This window comes from Dermacentor silvarum, chromosome 4 (genome assembly GCF_013339745.2).
Source record: "Dermacentor silvarum isolate Dsil-2018 chromosome 4, BIME_Dsil_1.4, whole genome shotgun sequence".
Lineage (NCBI taxonomy): Eukaryota > Metazoa > Arthropoda > Arachnida > Ixodida > Ixodidae > Dermacentor > Dermacentor silvarum.
Window position 1 is genome coordinate 110931535 of NC_051157.2, and position 20389 is coordinate 110951923.

General features: G+C 47.4%; 1 protein-coding gene across 1 annotated transcript in view; it reads right to left on the reverse strand.

Annotated features, from left to right (window-relative positions):
• Window positions 1-6614: 6614 nt before the first annotated feature.
• LOC125944755 (isatin hydrolase-like) overlaps window positions 6615-20389 on the reverse strand; it is a 60267-nt gene continuing 46492 nt past the window's right edge. The window contains exons 2-3 of the mRNA XM_049665924.1: window positions 8502-8766; window positions 6615-7169 (exon numbers count right to left, since the gene is read on the reverse strand). Coding sequence (XP_049521881.1) covers window positions 6855-7169; window positions 8502-8654 — 468 coding nt within the window. The 5' untranslated portion in view covers window positions 8655-8766 and the 3' untranslated portion in view covers window positions 6615-6854. The remainder of the gene's footprint in view (window positions 7170-8501; window positions 8767-20389) is intronic.

The window sequence follows — 20389 nt, forward strand, 5'->3', positions numbered from 1 at the left end:
CAAACCTCACCATCAAGCCTGCAAAATGTTACTTTGGCTTCCGGGAACTCAAGTTTTAGGCCACGTGGTCAGCTCCCAAGGAGTACGACCAGACCCAGAAAAGCTCGCTGCCGTTGCCGAGTTTCCTCACCCTAAAGACAAGAAGGCTGTTCAGCGGTTCCTGGGCCTCTGCGCTTACTACCGCCGTTTCGTTGAGGGCTTCTCGAGGATTGCTGAACCTCTCACGAGACTGACGCGACAAGATGTGCCCTTTGCGTGGACGGAAGACCAAGAGCAGGCCTCCACCAAATTGCGCAAATGCCTTCAATCCGCTCCAGTGCTGGCGCATTTTGATGACACCGCGGCAACTGAAATTCACACAGACGCAAGCAACGTACGTAGGACTCGGGACTATTCTGGTTCAATGGCAAGACTGCGCAGAATTGTGTAATTGCGTACGCGAGTCGTAGTCTCACAAAAGCAGAAGCTAATTATTCAACCACCGAAAAAGAATGTTTAGCAGTCGTGTGGGCCATCAGCAAGTTCCGACCTTACTTATACGGCCGGCCATTTCGAGCGATCAGTGACCACCATTCACTCTGCTGGCTTGCCAATCTGAGAGACCCGTCAGGTCGCCTCGCTCGTTGTGGCCTCCGCCTCCAGGAATACAACATGACTGTTGTTTACAGATCGGGCCGTAAGCATAGCGACGCTGACTGCTTGTCACGTTCTCCTATTCCCTTGACATCCTCCGACTTGGAGCTAGATTTGCCGTTTCTAGGTGTCGTCGACGTGGTGCGCATGGCTGACTACCAACGTGCAGACTCTGAACTGCTTCCAGTCATCCGATATCTCGAGGGAGCTGACGTTGTTGTCCCACGCCCACTTTCACGAGGATTGACATCGTACTGCCTGCGGAACGATGTCCTGTACAAGAAAAAAAATCGCAGCATATCCACGGGGTGAATGATGATGAGTGGGCGAAGCTCCGGAGGTGATCATCGGATCTCCCGCTTAAGGGGACGCTAGCACAAACGCGTTAGAGACGTACAGTACTCTCTAGTAAGGGGGAGCGGCCATAGCGTCTTACGCAGCCATTTACACATGCCGGAACGTGCACCGCGTTTGCCGTCGCCATCACATGACTGCTGAGAGAGTATACCCCCCGTATTCATAAACGCTCCTCGACTTGAACTTGACTTGCCACCGCCTTGGGCAGCGCGTTCGAAACGCGTTGAAGGTAAGGCGGAGAGGCCACAGCGTCTTACACCAGCTTCTTACACGGGCCGTAACGCGCTAGCACAAACGCGTTAGAAACGCGCTAGAAACGCGGCCTTTCGTTAATGTTGGGTATTTATTGCCATCGTGGTGCTTGTGTCTATGTGTTCTTCGTGGCGTATGGGTTAACGCCGCGCGCTCGGAAGCGAGGGGTCCCTGGTTCGATTCCGCGCTACGGACACAACTTCGGAATTTTTTTTCTAATTTTTCTCAGACTGGTTACACACTACTACTACGACGAGGGACGAACGGGTGCCGCTTCAAGGAGCTTCGCCCCTAAAATTTCGAGAACAGCCAAGAAACGTTCCTTCTCGTCGTTCCGACGGCGCTGCGCGAGGAAGTTTTACAGGCGTGTCACGACGATCCCTTTGCCGGCCACTTAGGCTTCGCGAGGACATTAGCGCGCATACAGCAGAAATACTATTGGCCACACCTATTTTCGTCGGTTCAGTGCTATGTGCGAACATGCCGTGACTGTCAGAGGCGTAAAGTCCCACCCGTCAAGCCTGCCGGCCTCCTTCAGCCTTTGGATCCGCCTCCGGCGCCGTTCCAGCAAGTGGGAATGGACCTTCTTGGTCCGTTCCCCACGTCTTCCTTGCAAAACAAGTGGATAATCGTGGCAACCGATTATTTAACTCGCTATGCGGAGACAAAAGCTGTGCCGCGGGGAACTGCTGCTGAAGTAGCCAGCTTCTTCGTCCACTACCTCGTGCTTCGTCACGGTGCACCCGCTGTGCTCATTACTGATCGCGGTGCAGCGTTTACAGCGGAGTTGTTGCAACAAGTCGTCACGCTGACGCATACTGACCACCGAAGGACCACAGCCTATCATCCCCAGACTAACGGCTTAACAGAGTGCCTGAACAGAACATTGGCCGACATGCTATCCATGTACATTGATGTGGAACACAAGACATGGGATGAAATTTTGCCATCCGTGACGTTTGCTTACAATACCGCTGTACAGGAGACCACCGAGTTTACACTATTCGAGCTCGTTTACGGATGTCGCGTTACAACCCCCTTAGACGCCATGCTCCCGGTAGACCACGGAACCACAAGGAATGACACCACTGAAGAGTTCGTCGAGAAAGCAGAGGAAGCTCGCCAGCTTGCTCGGAATCGCATCCGCACCCAGCAGAATACCGACGCCTGCCGTTACAACCGGACCCGACGGAACGTCCAGTACTCACCAGGCGACCGCGTGTGGGTGTGGACACCTATCCGACACCGTGGTCTCTCGGAGAAATTGTTGCGCCGCTATTTCGGCCCCTACGAAGTTGTACGCCGCCTCAGTGATGTGAATTATGAGGTGGTGCCTCAAAGCTCTGATCCTAGTTCGAACCGACGCCGTCCCCGTGCTGAAGTCGTCCACGTAGTACGGATGAAGCCGTACTACGCACGCGAGGGATAAGCAACCCTCACAAACCGCTTCAGCACTGTTTACATTCCTGTATGATTTTTTTTTCTTTCCATGTTGGCACTCTTGCCCATATTGCTCGCCCCGTGCCCTTGAAGCGACCGGGTCGGTCGCTTTTGAGAGGGGAGCAATGACGCGAAATAAGTTGGCACGTGGAGACACTGGCCCCTTGAGGCGAGAACTGACGAAGTTCGTGGTTGCGCGCGCGCTCTCCGATGTCCAGCCATTATTAAAGGCTGACGTTTTTTTTTTTTTTTTTGCCTATCTGTTGCTGGTGAAATATTCTAGCTCCACTAGCTAGGGTGACAATATGCGAAATATGTTTGCTAAAACAATATATACAAGTTGGCAGAAAATTACTCTGCACTGTCCCGTCTGCAGAAGAAAAAAGCTGCCAGCGGGAACTTTTCCGTAGCGTCTTTCCCAGTCCTTTATGTCGGACACGGCGGTGATGTAGTAGGGATCAGCTTCCGCCTGTCGACGAATGTCTAGCTTCACGATGGGCACGTACATAAGCCGTTCAATGGGTATGTCTGCCACCGACCAGCCGCCTTTGTGGAAGTGTAATGGCGCATCTATGTGTGTACCGCCATGGGTTGCCTCCGCGATGTTGTCAACCTGGACCCTGTAAAAACGAAAAATCAGTAGGTGAACAAAGCACAAAAAAAGAAAGCGAGTACCCTCGCGATGTTCCAAACTCCATAAACTTAGATCTATAATATGCGCTACAGGCAAACGTCTGCTTTATACCATTATTCTTACGCCTGTCCTTATTGCAGACACAGCTCTTAACAACGCCCACAATGGTGGTCGCATTCTTAAGAGATTATAGGCAACCAGAGATGGAAACTTCGTGTACGCACAGCAGTGTGACATACCCTAGTGAGCGGAAGAAACAGTTTTCAGCAGCGCATGCTGCAATTTGGCGTCGGCAATTCCAGTGATCATCTAGAGGCACATGGACCCATCTTCTGACTCGACTGGGACTCAACTGGACGCCAGCGTGCTAGCACATAGGAGCGTATGCGCACCTAGGAACCTGCATGGTCATGCACAGAGCTTGGGGGCGGGCATTGGGCTCAAGCAAACATTGATACAAGTGCGCGTCTGTTATCGCGTGAACCTTCGTTACAACTTGTAGCCTTGCGACGGGACAGCGGCAGAACATTTCAGCTGCACACACGAATTGCCTTAGCGCCTCCTGGACAACGCTGGTTCAACACATAACAGTGCACATGAACGCACGTGAGGCTAGAGGTGCGTACAAAGCGACGTTTGATGACAAGCTGTCGACTAGAAAGTGGTTACAGAACAGTCAGCGCAACGCGAGTTTCTCTTTATAACACGCTTCTTTTAGATCTTACTATCGCGGACATCTGTACTGGACGTACCAGCGACTGCTGCCTGACATTGCTTAAACAATTAAAGCCAAGCAAACATTTTTACAACGAAGCCAGCAGTGCGTGTGGAACCGCTTAACAGCTCTTGATGGCAGTTTTTGGGATGACCGGAAAGAACTTAGTCATTTATCTTGTATACAAAGAGGAAATAAGAAGACAGAGGGAGTGTTAGGGCTGGCAATACAGGCAAATTTCTATGTATGTACGTCAAAAAAATATGGGCAGCTTGCTCTAGTGCTGCAAGGCTGGAGTAAACAGCGGAGCTGGTGATCGACCTAGCTTCTTCCAGGTTTTACTAGGCTTGGCTAAGTTTTGCTAGGATATGCCAAGTGGCTGCTAGGCACGGTATTCCGAATCGGCTCGCTGCCAACGCGAAGATTCTCGCTTGACGGCGCGAGGCGCTTCAAGATGAGCGACTTCTTCGGGTCTCCGGATCTTCTTTGATCGTCCCATGTACTCGCCACAGAGTCGACGAGAGTTCCGCCGCCGTCGCGGCGGCTCCGACGTTTTATGTCCCGGTGACGTTATGACTAATCTCGCCTGCACACTTGCTGGGCACGGCTAGACAAAGCCCACACAGCCACCTAACCGTGTTCGCGTGCAGTGACGTCACGGTTTCCGGCTCCCCCTACCCGATGGAGCGAGGAGGTTTTCTAGGGGGACGGAGTACTGGTGAGGTCACGTGATCCCTCGGCGTGCGCGTGGTTACGGTGGCTAGAAGGGGAAGGTGAGAGCAACGGCGGCGGCGGAGTGTTGCAAGCAATCATGACAGCACCGGCGGCGCTGAAGTCGCCAGCAAGATCGCTCCCCGGGCGCGGAGGCACGGCGGATGGTACCGCGGGTTTCGAAGTGGGCGTTTTTGTTCGCAATTAGCAGTCGAATATTTGACATAACTCACGTTAAGCTTGTGCGTATCGTACGTTGTTAGTAGAGGAGACAATAAATGACTAGCAGTTATCCTCTGATGAGAGCTTAAGTGTTAAAGATGCATTCGCTTTTGGCACGTCACGGCCGGCGTAAAGATTTTTCGCTGGTCTCGGTCGCACGCATGCTACGTGCTTTCCGAATCGTCGGGAGTGAAAAAAAAAATGACTTCAGCTAATGCGAAGAATATTATGCTGGTGGTGTGGGTAAAGAAAGCTGCACCGACTTCTAGGCTCGCAGCGAAGAGCTCCTTAGGTCATATTACTGCGACGCACTGTATCCTGATGGTCAAATTGATTATTACCAATATATTATGCTTTAGAAATTATTCCATATCGGAATTAAGTAAACAAACTTATTTTAGTCGCCAGTGTGAAGAAATAGAATGGTGGTCACCATGAAGAATACTCCAGAGTACGGCAGACAGCACTTGATTATATGATTCAATATACAGGTTGTCCCAACTATCGTGCACCAAGATTTAAAAATATACAAATGCCGCGTAGCTGGACCGAACCAAGGTAATATTGGTTGCCGTCGCTTGGAGATACTGAGATTATGTTTTTTTTTTTTTGCATTCCGCCTTATTGCATAATCAGTCGCGAGCTCCGCACTCGCGAGCTCCGTCAGCAGCCAAGGTATACAGTGGAGTGGTTGACGCGCGCCACCACTCGGCATCATGAATCACTGCAACACGCGCCGCGCTCTCGACGGTTGCGTTGCTCCCACCTGCCCCTTTTAGCCACCGTAACGTGGTGTCGGTGTGGCTAGGCGAAGCATGTGTGCGGTAGCTGGGAAGGGCGAAGCGATGGCATGCCTAGGCGAAGCGGGGGAGCAGCTATGCCAGGTGGCTGCTAGGCGACGCGAAGTGGCGTCATGGCGTCATGGCGCGGTTATAGCAGCTGGCGCAGCAGCGAATGAGCGTTGCCGACGCTAGGCGAAGGGAGGCGCAGCTTCGCCAAACTTCACGTAACATATTTATTCTAGGCAACGCGCGGTGACGTCATCGTCAGGCAAAGTTTCTGGTCTATGCTACGCGGCGCAACGAAGAGATTAAAAGGCGAAGAGATTAAAATTGAAAAGAAGATGCCCACAATTTGTTTTCAAACTGAAGGCCAAAGTACCCGTTCTGAATTCAATGCTTAGTACCTATCGACTTAATACGGCCGGTTTACGCAAGAAATATTGAAACATCTACATATAATATAACCACTGTAAGCAAAAAAAATAATGATATCCCAAACGGTTTCCAATATGCGTATTCTGTGGTTTTCCCTTGTAATGCAATATATGTTTATTTATGCATATAACAAGCATTGAGAAGAGGCCTGAAAGGTCCGTGACGTCAGCCGCAGTTGGGGCGAGATTGCCAAGTTTATGTCGAAAAATGCCTCTTCTTTATTCGTTCATTTTAACTTTTTTATATATTTCCGGAAATTCATGGGTTAGCAAGATTGGGCTATAGCCCCGCGGTATGGATTTCCCTTTGCAATCCCAGAAGTGTTATCCAGCAACCTTAGCTCAGCCTTTTAACCAGTAATCTATACACGCGTAACATGACCTAACATTTATGCTATAGTGTTCTCGAAAACAACAGGTACATCCGGTTTCTTCGAATTTCATTTATCATGGCCTTTATTCAGGAAAACGTTCCGATGCTTTTTTTCGTAAACGCAGGTGCAAGCCATTTGCTATATTGGACATATTGCTAGCGTAGGAGGCCAGCCATCGCCAACATAATTTGCAAGCAAAACACATTGTGAATTCGGCACCAGGGACCGAATACAGAAACTATTTCACCAGATCTTTAGACGAGCATAGGACAAGGCGATGAAAGTGTCAGGTTGTCGGCATCACGGTAATGTCGCCACAACGCGGGTGGGAGCCCCACTGGCACCAGGTATTCTCATGGGAAGTACGATGCCCAGTGCCCCCGTGGCGGGCACCAAAGATAGATCGGCCATATTTTCGATGCTGTACACGCTAGCGACAGCGAGTATCAGGTGCACGCTGGTTTCCGGGTAATGATCCAGCGACGCCGAATCCACGCCGATTGCATACGGACTTCGCTCTGTCGTCAGAAACGTGGCTGCCTCAGCTCCGAGTGAAGGAAAGTGTCGGTCTCCGTTCTCATCCAGTCCCATGTAAGCCGTTCGATTGGGCCAGAACTGAAAGTTGTCCACAACGAAGTAAGAGCACAGTTTAATTGGTCACTTGAGTATTACAGGCTTTAATTTCTTTTATCGCGAATGTCTTAATTACGTGTCACTTTTCTGCGTGTTTCCGCCTTTCTACTCCTTAACTGTGATTTTGTTTTCTTAGCTTTTTCTCTCTCTCGTTCATATTTCTCTACGCCTTATTTCGTGGACCTGTGCGCAGATGTAATGTCCCGGTTCCTTCCACAGCCCCACCTGACGCTGGCGCAGTACGTACAAACAAATTATAAATATCTATCCACATCATTATTCGAATCAAATAGACACAAGAATACAAGGTACTACAAAAGAACGCCAAAATAAAACGGGTAATGTGTAGACTCGGCACCATTTAAAACAATTTTGGTTTAAAATGGCGATTAGTAATCGCTAGTAGCACACAGCATAGCAAACATTATAAGTCATATAAAAAGAAGTAGAACTGCATAAGAAAGATAAGAGATGACACAGCAGTGCAGACTGTCCACAAAAAAAATGATTGGATGAGCACAATGTCTAATCGATCATACCGAGGAAAATGAAAAAGCACATAACCACCTACTGCAAAGAAAAAAAGCCAAGTAACACCTGCCTATAAATCTTGGAGCACGGAAATGTAGTACGGGTTACCAAGATTTCTAACTTGGAGCTTTTTCTTTCTTAAGACAGTAATCCAGCGCTACTTTTTTTTTTTTTTTTGACGAGGCCACAGATAGACAGGACAGGATGGGCGCTGAGTGCAAGTGTGTTTGCTGAAGCAGACACACGTTACATTTATCAAGAATCAAGGCACCCGTCAGCGTGCGTCCTGCCATGTTTTTCTGCGTTCTCGTCAAAAAAAGTAGCGCTGGTTTACTTTTTTAAGAAAGCAAGAAATGCATCACCAACTAGCCCCGCAATGTGTTTTGGTAAATTGGAGGTACTTTTTTGTTAGTACAGAATGCAAGCATACTGCATTGAAATCACCTTAGCATGTCGCCTTCACCTGATGTTATGCTCATCTCATCGAACGCCTTGACAACCTGATGTACAAAAACAGTGCAAGACGTTTTTCAGCGACGGCCCTACCTATACGCTTGAGAGTGGCACTAGCGCTCATCACTAGCACGTATCAACAAGCAAATTATATGGTGGAGCTTACAAAGCTAAATTATATGGCGGAAAATAGAATCATCGATAGTAAAACCTGATTATACCAACTCACATGTACAGTAAAACATGCTCTTTATCAACCAGGCTTAACATATTACTTGTATTATCCAAAATGCGTTCCCTAAAACAATCTACGAGTTGGAAAGAAATTACTTTTGACTGTCCCGTCTGCAGAAGAAAGAAGCTGCCAGCTGGAACTTTTCCGTAGCGTCTTTCCCAGTCCTGTATGTCGGACACGGCGGTGATGTAGTTAGGATCAGCTTCCGCCTGTCGACGAATGTCTAGCTTCACGATGGGCACGTACATAAGCCGTTCGATGGGTATGTCTGCCACCGACCAGCCACCTTCGTGGAAGTGTAACGGCGCATCTATGTGGGTACCGCCATGGGTTGCCTCCGCGATGTTGTCAACCTGGACCCTGTCAAAACGAAAAATCAGTACATCGACAAAGCACAAAAAAACAAAGCGAGTACCCTCGCGATGTTCGAAACTCTATAGATATACTTAGTTCGGCAATATGCGCTACAGGCAAACGTCTGCTTCATACCAGTATTCTTACGTCTGTCCTTGTTGCAGACACAGCTCTTAACAACGTCCACAATGGTGGTCACCTTCGCAAGAGATTATAGGCAACCAGCGATGAATTTTTGAAACAGCAACATGACATACCCTAGTGAGCGGAAGAAACAGTTTTCAGCAGCGCATGTGGCAATTCGGCGTCAACAATTCCAGCGTTCATCTAGAGGCACATGTGCCCATCTTATGACCCGACTGGGAACTAGCGTGCTAGCACATAGGAGCGTTTTCGCGCCTAGAAACCTGCATGGTCATGTACAGAGCTTGGGGGCGCGCATTGGGCTAAAGGAAACATTGATACAGGTGCGCGTCTGTTATCGTGTGAACATTCGTTACAACTTGTAGCCTTCTGACCGGACAGCGGCAGAAATTTTAGCTTCACACTCGAATTGCCTTCGCGCCTCCTGGACAGCGCTGGTTGAACATATAACAGTGCGCATGAACGCACGTGAGGTCATAGGTGCGTACAGTGAGGCATTTGATGACAAGCTGTCGACTAGATGGCGGTTACAGAACAGTCGGCGCAACGCGAGTTTCTCTTTATAAAGGACTGCTGAGCTTCGTTTTGTTCCTCACCAAGTTCCTCAGATAAGTTTCCGTTTTTTTTTTCTTCGAAACCTTGCCGCCTAAGTGATGCGTGTTCAATCTTCTTTCGAGTTATCGCACCTGAACTGACGTACCCGACAGTCAGAATGGCTTTAGATCTTACGTGAATGTCTGAAGCTGCACTGAAGTAGGCAAGTCCCAGTAGTAGTGTACTGCGATGGCATTGTGGTCTCGGTGTGAACCTTGTACTTCTATTTTTGTAGTTATTTTCACTTAAATTTGTCACTTCAAGGTCTCCACCGAAATTACATAGAAACTCAGCACACGCAATGCGCCAAAGTTCTTACATTTGGCACCTAATAGAAACGGTTATCTTAATTTATAACCAATACTTAACCAATACTAAAAAGGATATTATAGTTGTGTGATAGTAAAGAAGAAATAGGTTAGAAAAATAAATTCTCGAACCTTCTTCTTTGTAGTTTACTGGGAATATTACTATTTCATGCTTTCTACGTGAAATAGTAATATTCAGGTTGGAATTCAAACTTTGTGCATGGATAGACATTATCACTCTCAGACTCTCCGTGTCTAAGTAGGCTAGATTTATTTAACAGAAATTTATAGCCTTATAGAACTCTTTATTGGCAGCAGTTTAGTGACAGCATAGTATAAGTCCTTTTCTTATAATTTGAGGTGGTTCGTTCGATTATTTGAACATATTTGATTCCGAAAGTATTGGTGCATCATGTTTATGTTCATTTTTTGTGTATTATCAAGGGGAGCTTGCGTTGTGGTCGGTGTCGCAAGTTTCGAGAACTTGATAAAACAGTTACATTTTCTTCCGTGGTACAGTAAAACAACATCCGAGCACCTACAGGCCCGACGTTACTGCAGCGCAGCATCTGAGATGACCTTCAAATTTGGAGTCTCTATACACTATTTGTTTAATTCAGCTTTTATGTAATTCAATACCTTAGCCACAGCCGAGGAGGCAATAGTTGTGTTAAAGATTTCCTGCTTGTCCGGCTCGATTACTCGTTTTGAAGGGCTATGGATTATTTATTTTCGAGGCCAGAACGGCTACTACAAGTGATGTCACAAGCGAAAGGACGCAGTGGAACATACGAGGTTTGAGCAATTTCACTTTCCATGTACATTTGCATTGCTGCAAAGAGGCATGCAGGAATCCCCCGGTGCTCACATCAGGCGGGCGCTTTGCACCATTCGCGGCTGGCCGTCGCTACCATCAACCAGCTGCGTCACACCCGGCATTCCAGTCTCCCGCCACTGTGGAGGCCGCCGTTGCAACCCTGCGCTGGCTGCGCCTACACTTGCTGCGACACGAGGCCATGGCGCCTCAGCCCGACCAGGGGCACCATCGCCGTCACTACCTCAGGACATCGTCCTGGACACAATTCCCTTTCATCGTCCTGGGCTATTCCCTCTCATTTCGCCGAGAGTGGAGGGGCAGCATGGGGCGCTGCCATCAACAGCGGCCATCACCATCATGATGCCCGCTCCGGGGAATGCACCCACGTCACATAGTCGATCTTGCCTGAGGAGCTGGAAAGCAGCCGCGGCAGTTGGTCCCTGGATACGGCCAAGTAAAAGTGCTGCTCCATGATTGTCTGCCTGTGTCTGTCTCTGAGAGCCTCAGCTGGCAGTTGTGGCGAGTATATATATATATGCGTCTGTGTGTGTGTGTTTGTGTGTCAGTTGCGAGTCCGCGCCTGTGTGTTACTTTTACCTTGTATCCTCGTTTCCTGTGTGTTCGCTACAGTCTCATGATACAACCATTGTTTTCTGCTTCGAACTGAGTGTGCCTTTCCATTCATTTCAACAATCTGCAGCTCTTAGCAGGTATTAACTTACTGTGGGAAAGGGCATAGAAAGCACGTAGTGCAACACGACGTGAGCGCCGTCATTTGGCAAAGGCAACCAAATGTATGGTAATAAACAAAACGTATACACGCCAGTCGGGGGAAAAAAAGTACCATTCTCAGCCAGTCTCTGTAACGAGGTCAGTCTTTCTGCTAAAAGGTGCTGGAACCGACTGCGTCGTTAGAAAGCCGGCGAACGGGGGAAACGTTGGTGGCCCCTGAAAAAATAATTCCTTATGTGAGCAATGTAGATATGAACAAGCACCACGGGCAAAGAAGTTGAGCAAAGCGCAATGCACGAGCTGAAACACAGGAAGGTAAAAAGCCTGGCGACAAGCGATGGCTCTCCAGCATTGGAAAAAACAGGATGGCGGTGTCGATGTACCACTGCGTGCGAGAGCTCAAAGTCAGAAGAAGCAGTTTACGATGTAATCCGACATCCGCGTGCCGCTTTTAGCACGGATGTCTGTCGAGAGGAGGTTCTATAAACCGTCAGTGTTGCAGTGTATTGTACACGTGTTCCTGCTAGAGAACGTGTCGCGACAAAGTTGAATGTGTTGCAGCTTCCTGCTGCCCCCCAAAAGCGCATCTTTCACTGTTCACGTCATTGTTGCTTCGGCGAAACAAGGAACGTTGATTGGAACCGCCTTACTTCAGAAATCGAGGCCATTTCTGACAATAAAAGTTTACGCGGAGCCTTAGCTAACATTGTATAAGTAGTATCAGTTTTGTTGCGTGTAATAACGAGGCTCAGTGCATGTATTTTGTTTATATTTGTCGGAATGCCTTGTTGTATAGTTCCACTCAGTAATGTTGTATGGCCCGGAGGGTACACTAAATAACATTAATATAATTATTAAACAAAAAACGGCTCTCGCGCTGTGTGAAGAGATACTGTCCTGGAGATGGTGGTTTTGCACTGTCGCACATGAAAATGCATCGTTAGCGTGTATGGCACCGCTGGGTGAGACGAGCCAACTCTTACCATGACGTATGACGATAAACATACCAATAATTAATCATCATCATGGCCGCCCTGCCTGACATACCGCAATAATGTTATGTTCCTTGCACCTTCTCTTAGCGAGAGCACGGTAGCCGCATGAACCGTCACCACAGTGAAATTTGTCTATCTTTTTTAAATGCGTAAAAATGCGTAAGCATTTATATTCCTATACCCAACGAGGAAACCTGTCCGTCTGTCACGTAAGATGAACGTAATGGCTCATACTCCCGTGAACAATGGCTCACACTGCCGTGAGCAATGGCTCATACACCCGTAGCCAAGCAAAAATGCAATGGCTCATACCCCCGTAAGGCTGAGGCTACAAGTGCTCAGAAACGTGAAGCGAACAGTGCATACATTCATTGAAATCACCCATCCAACGCACAGAATAACATACGTTTCCATAAATAACACGCTCAAAACGAGTATCCCAGCCATAAATAGAGCATTGCATACCCCCCTCAGCAGTTATAGTTGTGGTTTTGCAACAGCTTCGCTGGACATACACACTCGGAGGTTGATAGCCGATGAAGGTTGCTAAGGAACAGATCTAGTCCGATAAATGTGATAAAATCAGACAAGGGTTAATAAGGGTCGCATGGTATTTCGTTAAGTTTGATAACGACCATATAAAGCTTGATACGTGTTTATGCTGGTCGGATCAAGTTTGATAATATTGATAATGACACCGCGCGGCGTGGACATGAGCAAGCACGTGGCACAAGGCTTACGCATACTTAGACAACTCCATTGTAGTTTGTGCTCGAATTTTTTTCGGTTCATTTTTTTCTGTTTCATTTTTGCTTACGGCCGAGACTTCTTACTCTGCCGGTACTCGCACAGGTTATATTCATACATGCGTGGATGCTTCGAAATCAGAAGGTGCATTCTCGATCGATCACCTTCGGGTTTATCAGTTTCACCCAGCATCATTGCGTAAGTGACAACCCAACAAAAAGAAACAGTTGCACCCGAAAGGCGAAGCATCAATTGCGATAGCAAATTAGTAGTGAGCTACACGAAGTAAGGATAGTAGTTTTATCGGCTGTATAAAGTTGGACACATTCGCTTACTAACTGAATTAACAAGCATGGTGTCAGTGCGCCCTAGCAAACATAAACAGATCACACTCAATCCGCATACAATCGCTGTCAAAACGCTGGCGTGAGCAAGCGCGGTGTAGCAGCGAGAGAAGGTTCGTGTGGTCTATCGCTTCAACGGAAACTGAGCAGCTGAAACACAGTGCATAGAAAGGTAGGAGCCGTGTTGCAGATCACTTTCAAGATATGGTGCGCGCTACCGCCCGACGCCGCGCAATGTACAAGTACGCAGTTGCTCGCAGAGCAGAAGCCGCTACCCCTCCCTCCCGCCCTGCCTTCCCGCTTTCCTCCTTTCGCGTGGGAAATTGAGTCGCCAGTTCTCATTGTGCCCGGTCGCAAGATACGTATTTAGTGCCGCAGCTAAACGTCGCCTCCCCTCCTTCCTTCCTGTTCCCTCACGGCCTTTCGCGCGACGGAAGAAGTCGCGTTTGCTCTCCGCCGTGCGTTCGCTCCCTGTGAAAAGCGCGCCTCATTCGCACGCCTTCACTCGCATGCAGCAATAGGCACGCTGCGACGATTTTATCACTATTGGATTTTATATGGAACCTCACAGAGACGGCGACAGCGATGGCAGCGACGACGCTGATGGCAGAAAGCCGCTTGGAGTGTCCATACAATTGCTATCGCAATTATAAATAATTAAAAGGCACGTATTCGTAGCTCTTTGAACTCGAAGTTAGTATATTGTGGAGCTACTTCTTAGGATCATTCCTCACGTCCAGAAACGTGTCAACTGAGGAGCTTTATAAATAAGAAACAACAGCTTTCAATTTTATCTCGAACAGTATGGCAATGGCAGTAATGGAGCAATGGAACCGCCCGTAATGCGATGCACGTAGAGAGCTGTGTTCACTGAAGGCGAGAAGTGTGTTAACAGGAACCGTACAATATTTTTGAAAGAATGTAAATGTGCTGAGACCAAGAAGGTTGAAAGAAGTTCGTTTTTAAACTCCTTGGCTAAGACTCATGAAGTATTAAACAGCTTTCCATAAACCAATACAACCGACTGGTATATAACCTGCCCTAAAGCTCGAAGCTCTTAGTGAAATCAATTTTTCAAGCAAAGCTTGTATTGCTTCACTCGTGTCGGCGTCGGAGTTGATGCTGGCGTTGATGTTGGCGTACGAAAACACCCAAGCCGCGCAAAAATAAAAATTTCTCGTCCGGCTGCAAGACCACCACGTTAACCGATTCAGCCACTGTCGGCTCATTTATACGCGCCGTTTCAAGCGGAGTTTTATATGCATGAAGAAGTAGACGAGGGGCCCGCCGCTGGTGCGCGCGATCACACCATACCCCGAGCCAATTACAGACGTCCCCTCCCTCTGGAGGAGGAAAAAGCCGGCAGATCCCACGCCCTGTGGGAATCGATATTATGCGAAGCAGTGTGCGGGGAACCTACCAAGTTAACGAAATGACCATGAGAACACCAACACGTAGGCCGATCTTTCATGACCTACATGACACGCATGTAATGACATTCATGTCATGAGCCCTCAGGAGTTCCTTTAGCTACACCTAAGAGACCTTAGGGTGAAAACCTTAGTCATACTCGTGGCTATGACTTCTGCCACCATACTTTAGTGTTTCCTTCACATAGTACCCACGTCCGGACCCATTTCAGTATTTTTGTGTGTTAATGTTTTTTTCGCTGAGTCATTATCATTTTTGCTCCGTCATGGTCATGACAATGACTTCTACCACCATCCTTTTAGTGTTTCCTTCATTTAGTACCGAAGTCCTAACCCATTTCAGTGATTTTTTAGTGTTAATATTTTTTCGATGAGTCATTATCTTTTTTGCACTGTCACGGTCATGACTATGATTTCGAGCAACAACTTTAGCCTTTTCCTTCACCTGACAGTTGACAAGAACTTTATGCAAAGGTCCTGAGGAAAAAGATTGGGGGAGCCGAAGACACCCCAATCAAGTGGCTCCGCCCATGACGGAACCGGGAGCTGGTGGCTCTCGGCGACGTCACGGGCCCTCTGGACGGCATTTCGTTGATGCGTAAAGTACGCGCTTTGCAGTAGGGCGTCCCACTTGGATATGTCGTGATGATCAGAGCCCGCGTTGAACGGGCACAGCCAGAGCATATGGTCGAAAGAACAGTACTCGTGCCCACATTTGGAGCACGATTGCGGGAAGTTGCAATCTATCCGATTGAGCGCTCTGGGGGTGAGGTACGATCTCGTCTGTAAGAGCCAGCACATGACAGACTAAGCCCTGTTCAATTTTTGGTGAGGGGGAGGGAATTTCCTCCTGCTCAGTCTTTAGTGGGTTGTGATCTCGTTAAAGGTGGTAAGAGGGTCTTTAGGGGAGCAATCTTGTGAGAGAGCTGGACCGTTACCCGGCCGCGGTTCTTGAATTCACGCGCTAGGCTGTGGGCCTGCTCGTTGGGGTTGCGACCCGTTTGATTAACTACTCCTTTAACGTGGGCCGGGAACCAGGCGATGTGGTGACCGGCTGTCTTCTTGTCCGCAGTATTTTGAAGAGATTTGTTTACTAGGCTAGCCGTGTGCTTAGACACTAGGGTTGACGAGAAGGCCCTGACGGAAGTGCGGGAGTCGGAGAAAACAGTCGTTGGGCCTTTGGCAGTGTAAAGGGCCAAGGCTATCACGGTTTCCTCCACCTCGTTTGCGTGCTTAGTGCAAACGGGCGCAGCGATAATCAGCGTTCCTCGCACGTCTACGACCGAGATTGCAAACCTGTTTTCGCTGCCGTATTTGGCCGCGTCAACGAAGAGGGTATCTGCCCCATACGGATTAACTCTTTCAAGGATGGCTTTAGCCCGTGCGATTCTTCGGCCCTCGTTATATACCGGATGAATGTTTCTCGGTACGGGATCGACCGTTATACCTTCACCTAGTACCGCATCCTAACACAATCCAGTAGTTTTTGAGCGTTAATATTTTTTCACTGAGTCATTGTCACATTTGCTATGTCAAGCTCATGACTATGATTTCTACCATCATCGTTCAGTGTTTCCTTCACTTAGTGCCCACGTCTGAACCCATTCCAGTGGTTTTTGAGTGTTAATCCTTTTTCGCTGAGTCATTGTCATTTTTGCTCAGTCATGACTATGACTTCTACCACCATCCTTTAGTGTTTCCTTCACTTAGTACCGACGTCCGAACCAATTTCAGTTGTTTCTGGTGTTAATCTTTTTTCGCTGAGTAACTGTCATTTTTCCTCAGTCATGCTCATGACTATGACTTCTACCATCCTTCTTTAGTGTTTCCTGCACTTAGTACCCATGTCTTCATCATCCCATCTGGTTTTCTGCCGACCTCGACTGTGCTTCCCTTCTCTTGGTATCCATTCTGTAACCCTAATGGTCCACCAGTTATCCATCCTACGCATTACATGGCCTGCCCAGCTCCATTTCTTCCGCTTAATGTCAACTAGAATATCGGCTATCACCGTTTGTTCTCTGATCCACACCACTCTCTTCCTGTCTCTTAACATTAGTCCTAAGATTTTTCGTTCCATCGCTCTTTGGGCGGTCCTTAACTTGTTCTCGAGCTTCTTTGTTAACCTCCAAGTCTCTGCCTCATATGTTAGCACCGGTAGAATGCAATGATTCTACACTTTTCTTTTCAACGACAATGGTAAGCTCCCAGTCAGGATTTGGCAAAGCCTGCCGTATGCACCCCAACCCAATTTTATTCTTCTGTAAATTTCTTTCTCGTGATCAGGGTCCCCTGTGAGTAATTTACCTAGATAAACCTACTCCTTTACAGACTGTAGAGGCTAACTGGCGATCCTGAATTCTTGTTGCCTTGCCAGGCTATTGAACATTATCTTTGTCTTCTGCATATTCATCTTCAACCCAATTCTTACACTTTCTCGATTAAGCGTCTCAATCATTTGCTGTAATTCCTCTGCATTGTTGCTGAATAGGACAATGTCATCTGCAAACCGAAGGTTGCTGAGATATTCGCCATTGATCCTCACTCCTAAACCTTCCCAGTCTAAGAGCTTGAATACTTCTAAGCATGCAGTGAATACTTCTTCTAAGCATGCATTGGAGAGTTGTGTCTCATGGCCTGACCCCTTTCTTGATAGGTAACTTTCTACTTTCTTGTGGAGAACCAAGGTAGCTGTGGAATCCTTGCAGACGTTTGCTAAGATATTCACGTATGCCTCCTGCACTCCTTGATTACGCAATGCCTCTATGACTGCTGGTATCTCTACTGAATCAAATGCTTTTTCATAATCTATGAAGGCCATTTACAGAGGTTTATTGTACTCCGCAAATTTCTCGATTACCTGAATGATGACATGGATATGATCCATCGTAGAATATCCCTTCCTGAAGCCAGCCTGTTCTCTTAGTTGGCTGAAGTCAAGTGTCGCCCTGATTCTATTGGAAATTATCTTGGTGAATATTTTATACAATACTGAAAGCAAGCTAATTGGTCTATAATTCTTCAATTCTTTAACGTCTCCCTTCTTATGGATTAGTATAATGTTGGCGTTCTTCCAGCTCTCTGGTACACTTGAAATTGTGAGGCACTGCGTGTAAAGGGCCGCAAGCTTTTCAAGCATGATATCGCCTCCATCTTTCATTAAATCTACTGTTATTCCATCTTTCCCAGCAGCTTTTCCCCTGGTCGTGTCTTTCAAGGCCTTTCTAACTTCATCGCTAGTTATAGAAGGAGCCTCTGTATCCGGTTCATCACTATTTCGAATGAAAGTAGCTTGGCTGTTTTGGGCACTGTACAGGTCAGTGTAGAAGTCTTCCACTGCTTTTACTATGTCATCGAAATTGCTGATGATATTACCATGCTTACCTTTCAGTGCATACATCTGGCCTTGGCCTATGCCAAGCTTTCTTCTTACTGATATAATGCTGCGTCCATATTTTGCGGCTTCCTCAATCTTTCCCACGTTATAATTTCGAATATCCCTTACTTTCTTGTTGTTGATCAGTTTTAACAGTTCAGCGAATTCTATCCTATCTCTTGAGTTGGACATTTTCATATTTTGTATTTATTAGGTCCTTTGTTTCTTGGGAGAGGTTAGCTACTGGTTGCCTTGGTGCCTTACCTCCTACTTCAATTGCTGCTTCTGAGATCAACCTAGTTACGGTTTCATTCATTACCTTTGTGTTGTCTTTATCTTCATTTTCTAAAGCTGCATATTTGTTTGCGAGCACCAGCCTGAATTGGTCTGCTTCTACCCTTACTGCCTCTAGGTTGGCCTGTTTCCTCTTGACATTTATCTATCTATCTATCTATCTATCTATCTATCTATCCATCTATCTATCTATCTATCTTGATAGATAGATGCTGTCAAAGTAGCAAATGTTCGCGAAGAAATGCTTCGCATTTAAAAGGTGTAATCGCGTGCTCACTCGCCTCGCGCCCGCCGTATCCCGTCAGTTGAAGCCCGGCAATCACATGGGGAGGCCATGTTTCGTTCGTTCTGCCGAAGAGCACGCTGCATTGAAGGAATGGCATCGGCAGCGGGTCGGTGGACATCTCAAATGCTCGGCGTCCTCTCCCTATGGAGGAGGGAAATGGTGTGATCGCGTGTTCGCTCGCCTCGCGCTCTCTGTTTCCCGCCAGTTCAGGTCCGGCAGTCAGATGGGGAGGTCGCGTTTGGTTCGTTCTGCTGAAGAGCACGCTGCGTTTAAGGAACGGCATCGGTAGAGTGACCTAGAATAATAGGGGAGTGTCCAAAGCGCCGGCTCCGGCGAGGGCCTTTTTCTGTGAACTGCCGCGCCGCGCCGCTGCTGCTCCGGAACCGTGGGCTTTTCGCACTCGCCAAGCGCGCGGGTAGCGAGGGTCGTCTGCTACGCGCTGTAGTTTTTTTTTTTTTTTTGCATTCGGTTTCCACGCAAAGCACTTAAAGTCTATTTAACTTCAACAGTGTGGTGCTGCATGGAGCTTACCCATCTTTGAGTTTTGTTTTTGTGATTGGGCAGCAAGAGAATGCAAAAACTAACATGTCAAACACCTCAGCGCGGACTAGCTCCGGTGCTAGAGTTCGGGAACGGGAATGCGCTAACTGTGCGTGCGTAGAAACGCACTAAATGAGCCCGCGCAAGGAAAGAACGTAAAAAATGGCACTCGCATGGGTACTCGGCCAATAGCGCCATGCTTGCAAGAATAAGAGTAGCGAAAAAAGTAAATTACTCGCGAAGTTAAGCGAAATACTTACGCGCGTGCCGTGACCGCTTCGCTCACCACTACGCGCTTTTCACTCACGGCCAGTAGTGGTTTAGTGCCATATGCATATGTATTTATTCCTGAATTTTTTAGCCACGACATTACTTTGTTATGAACAGAGCGCAGTGAGAAGGTGTAAGGGAAACAAGAGAAGGTGCAGAGACGGCCCTAACGTCGCAATATTGTTGGCCTATTTCGCTTCAGAGATAGCGTACACAAACAATCCTTGCTGGATAGCGTACACAAACAATCCTTCAATGGAAACTTCGCGCACGATGTACAGTCTGTTTCACACTGAGGGGAAAACTCGGAGCGCCTTGCTAGGCGCTCCGAGTTTTCCCCTAAGTGTGAAACAGACTGTACATTAAGGTTCACCTTGAGCGTAGCTTGTTTCAAATTCAGCCATTCGAAAAAAAAGCTATATTAGCCACTAGATAAGCAAACATAAAAAAAGGTGAACAAATATATTTTCTTCTACATTGAAATGAATAGATAGCTACTACTGGCCTAGCCATTTACTCATTTGTTATGCAAAAGTCATTGCTGCAATAACCTTGTTTTAATAATCCGTGAATCCTCTCTGAAATTACCAACATGTAACTTCTCATGATATCATCGTTATTGCTTAACGTGTGATTTTTTACGTAAACTAACAAGCATTCATGGAGCATGACAGTGTTTTTGCTTGCATTATATTGAGTTGAAATCGTATTGAAAATTACTGTATTTGATGCACTACAAATATCGCTATTGA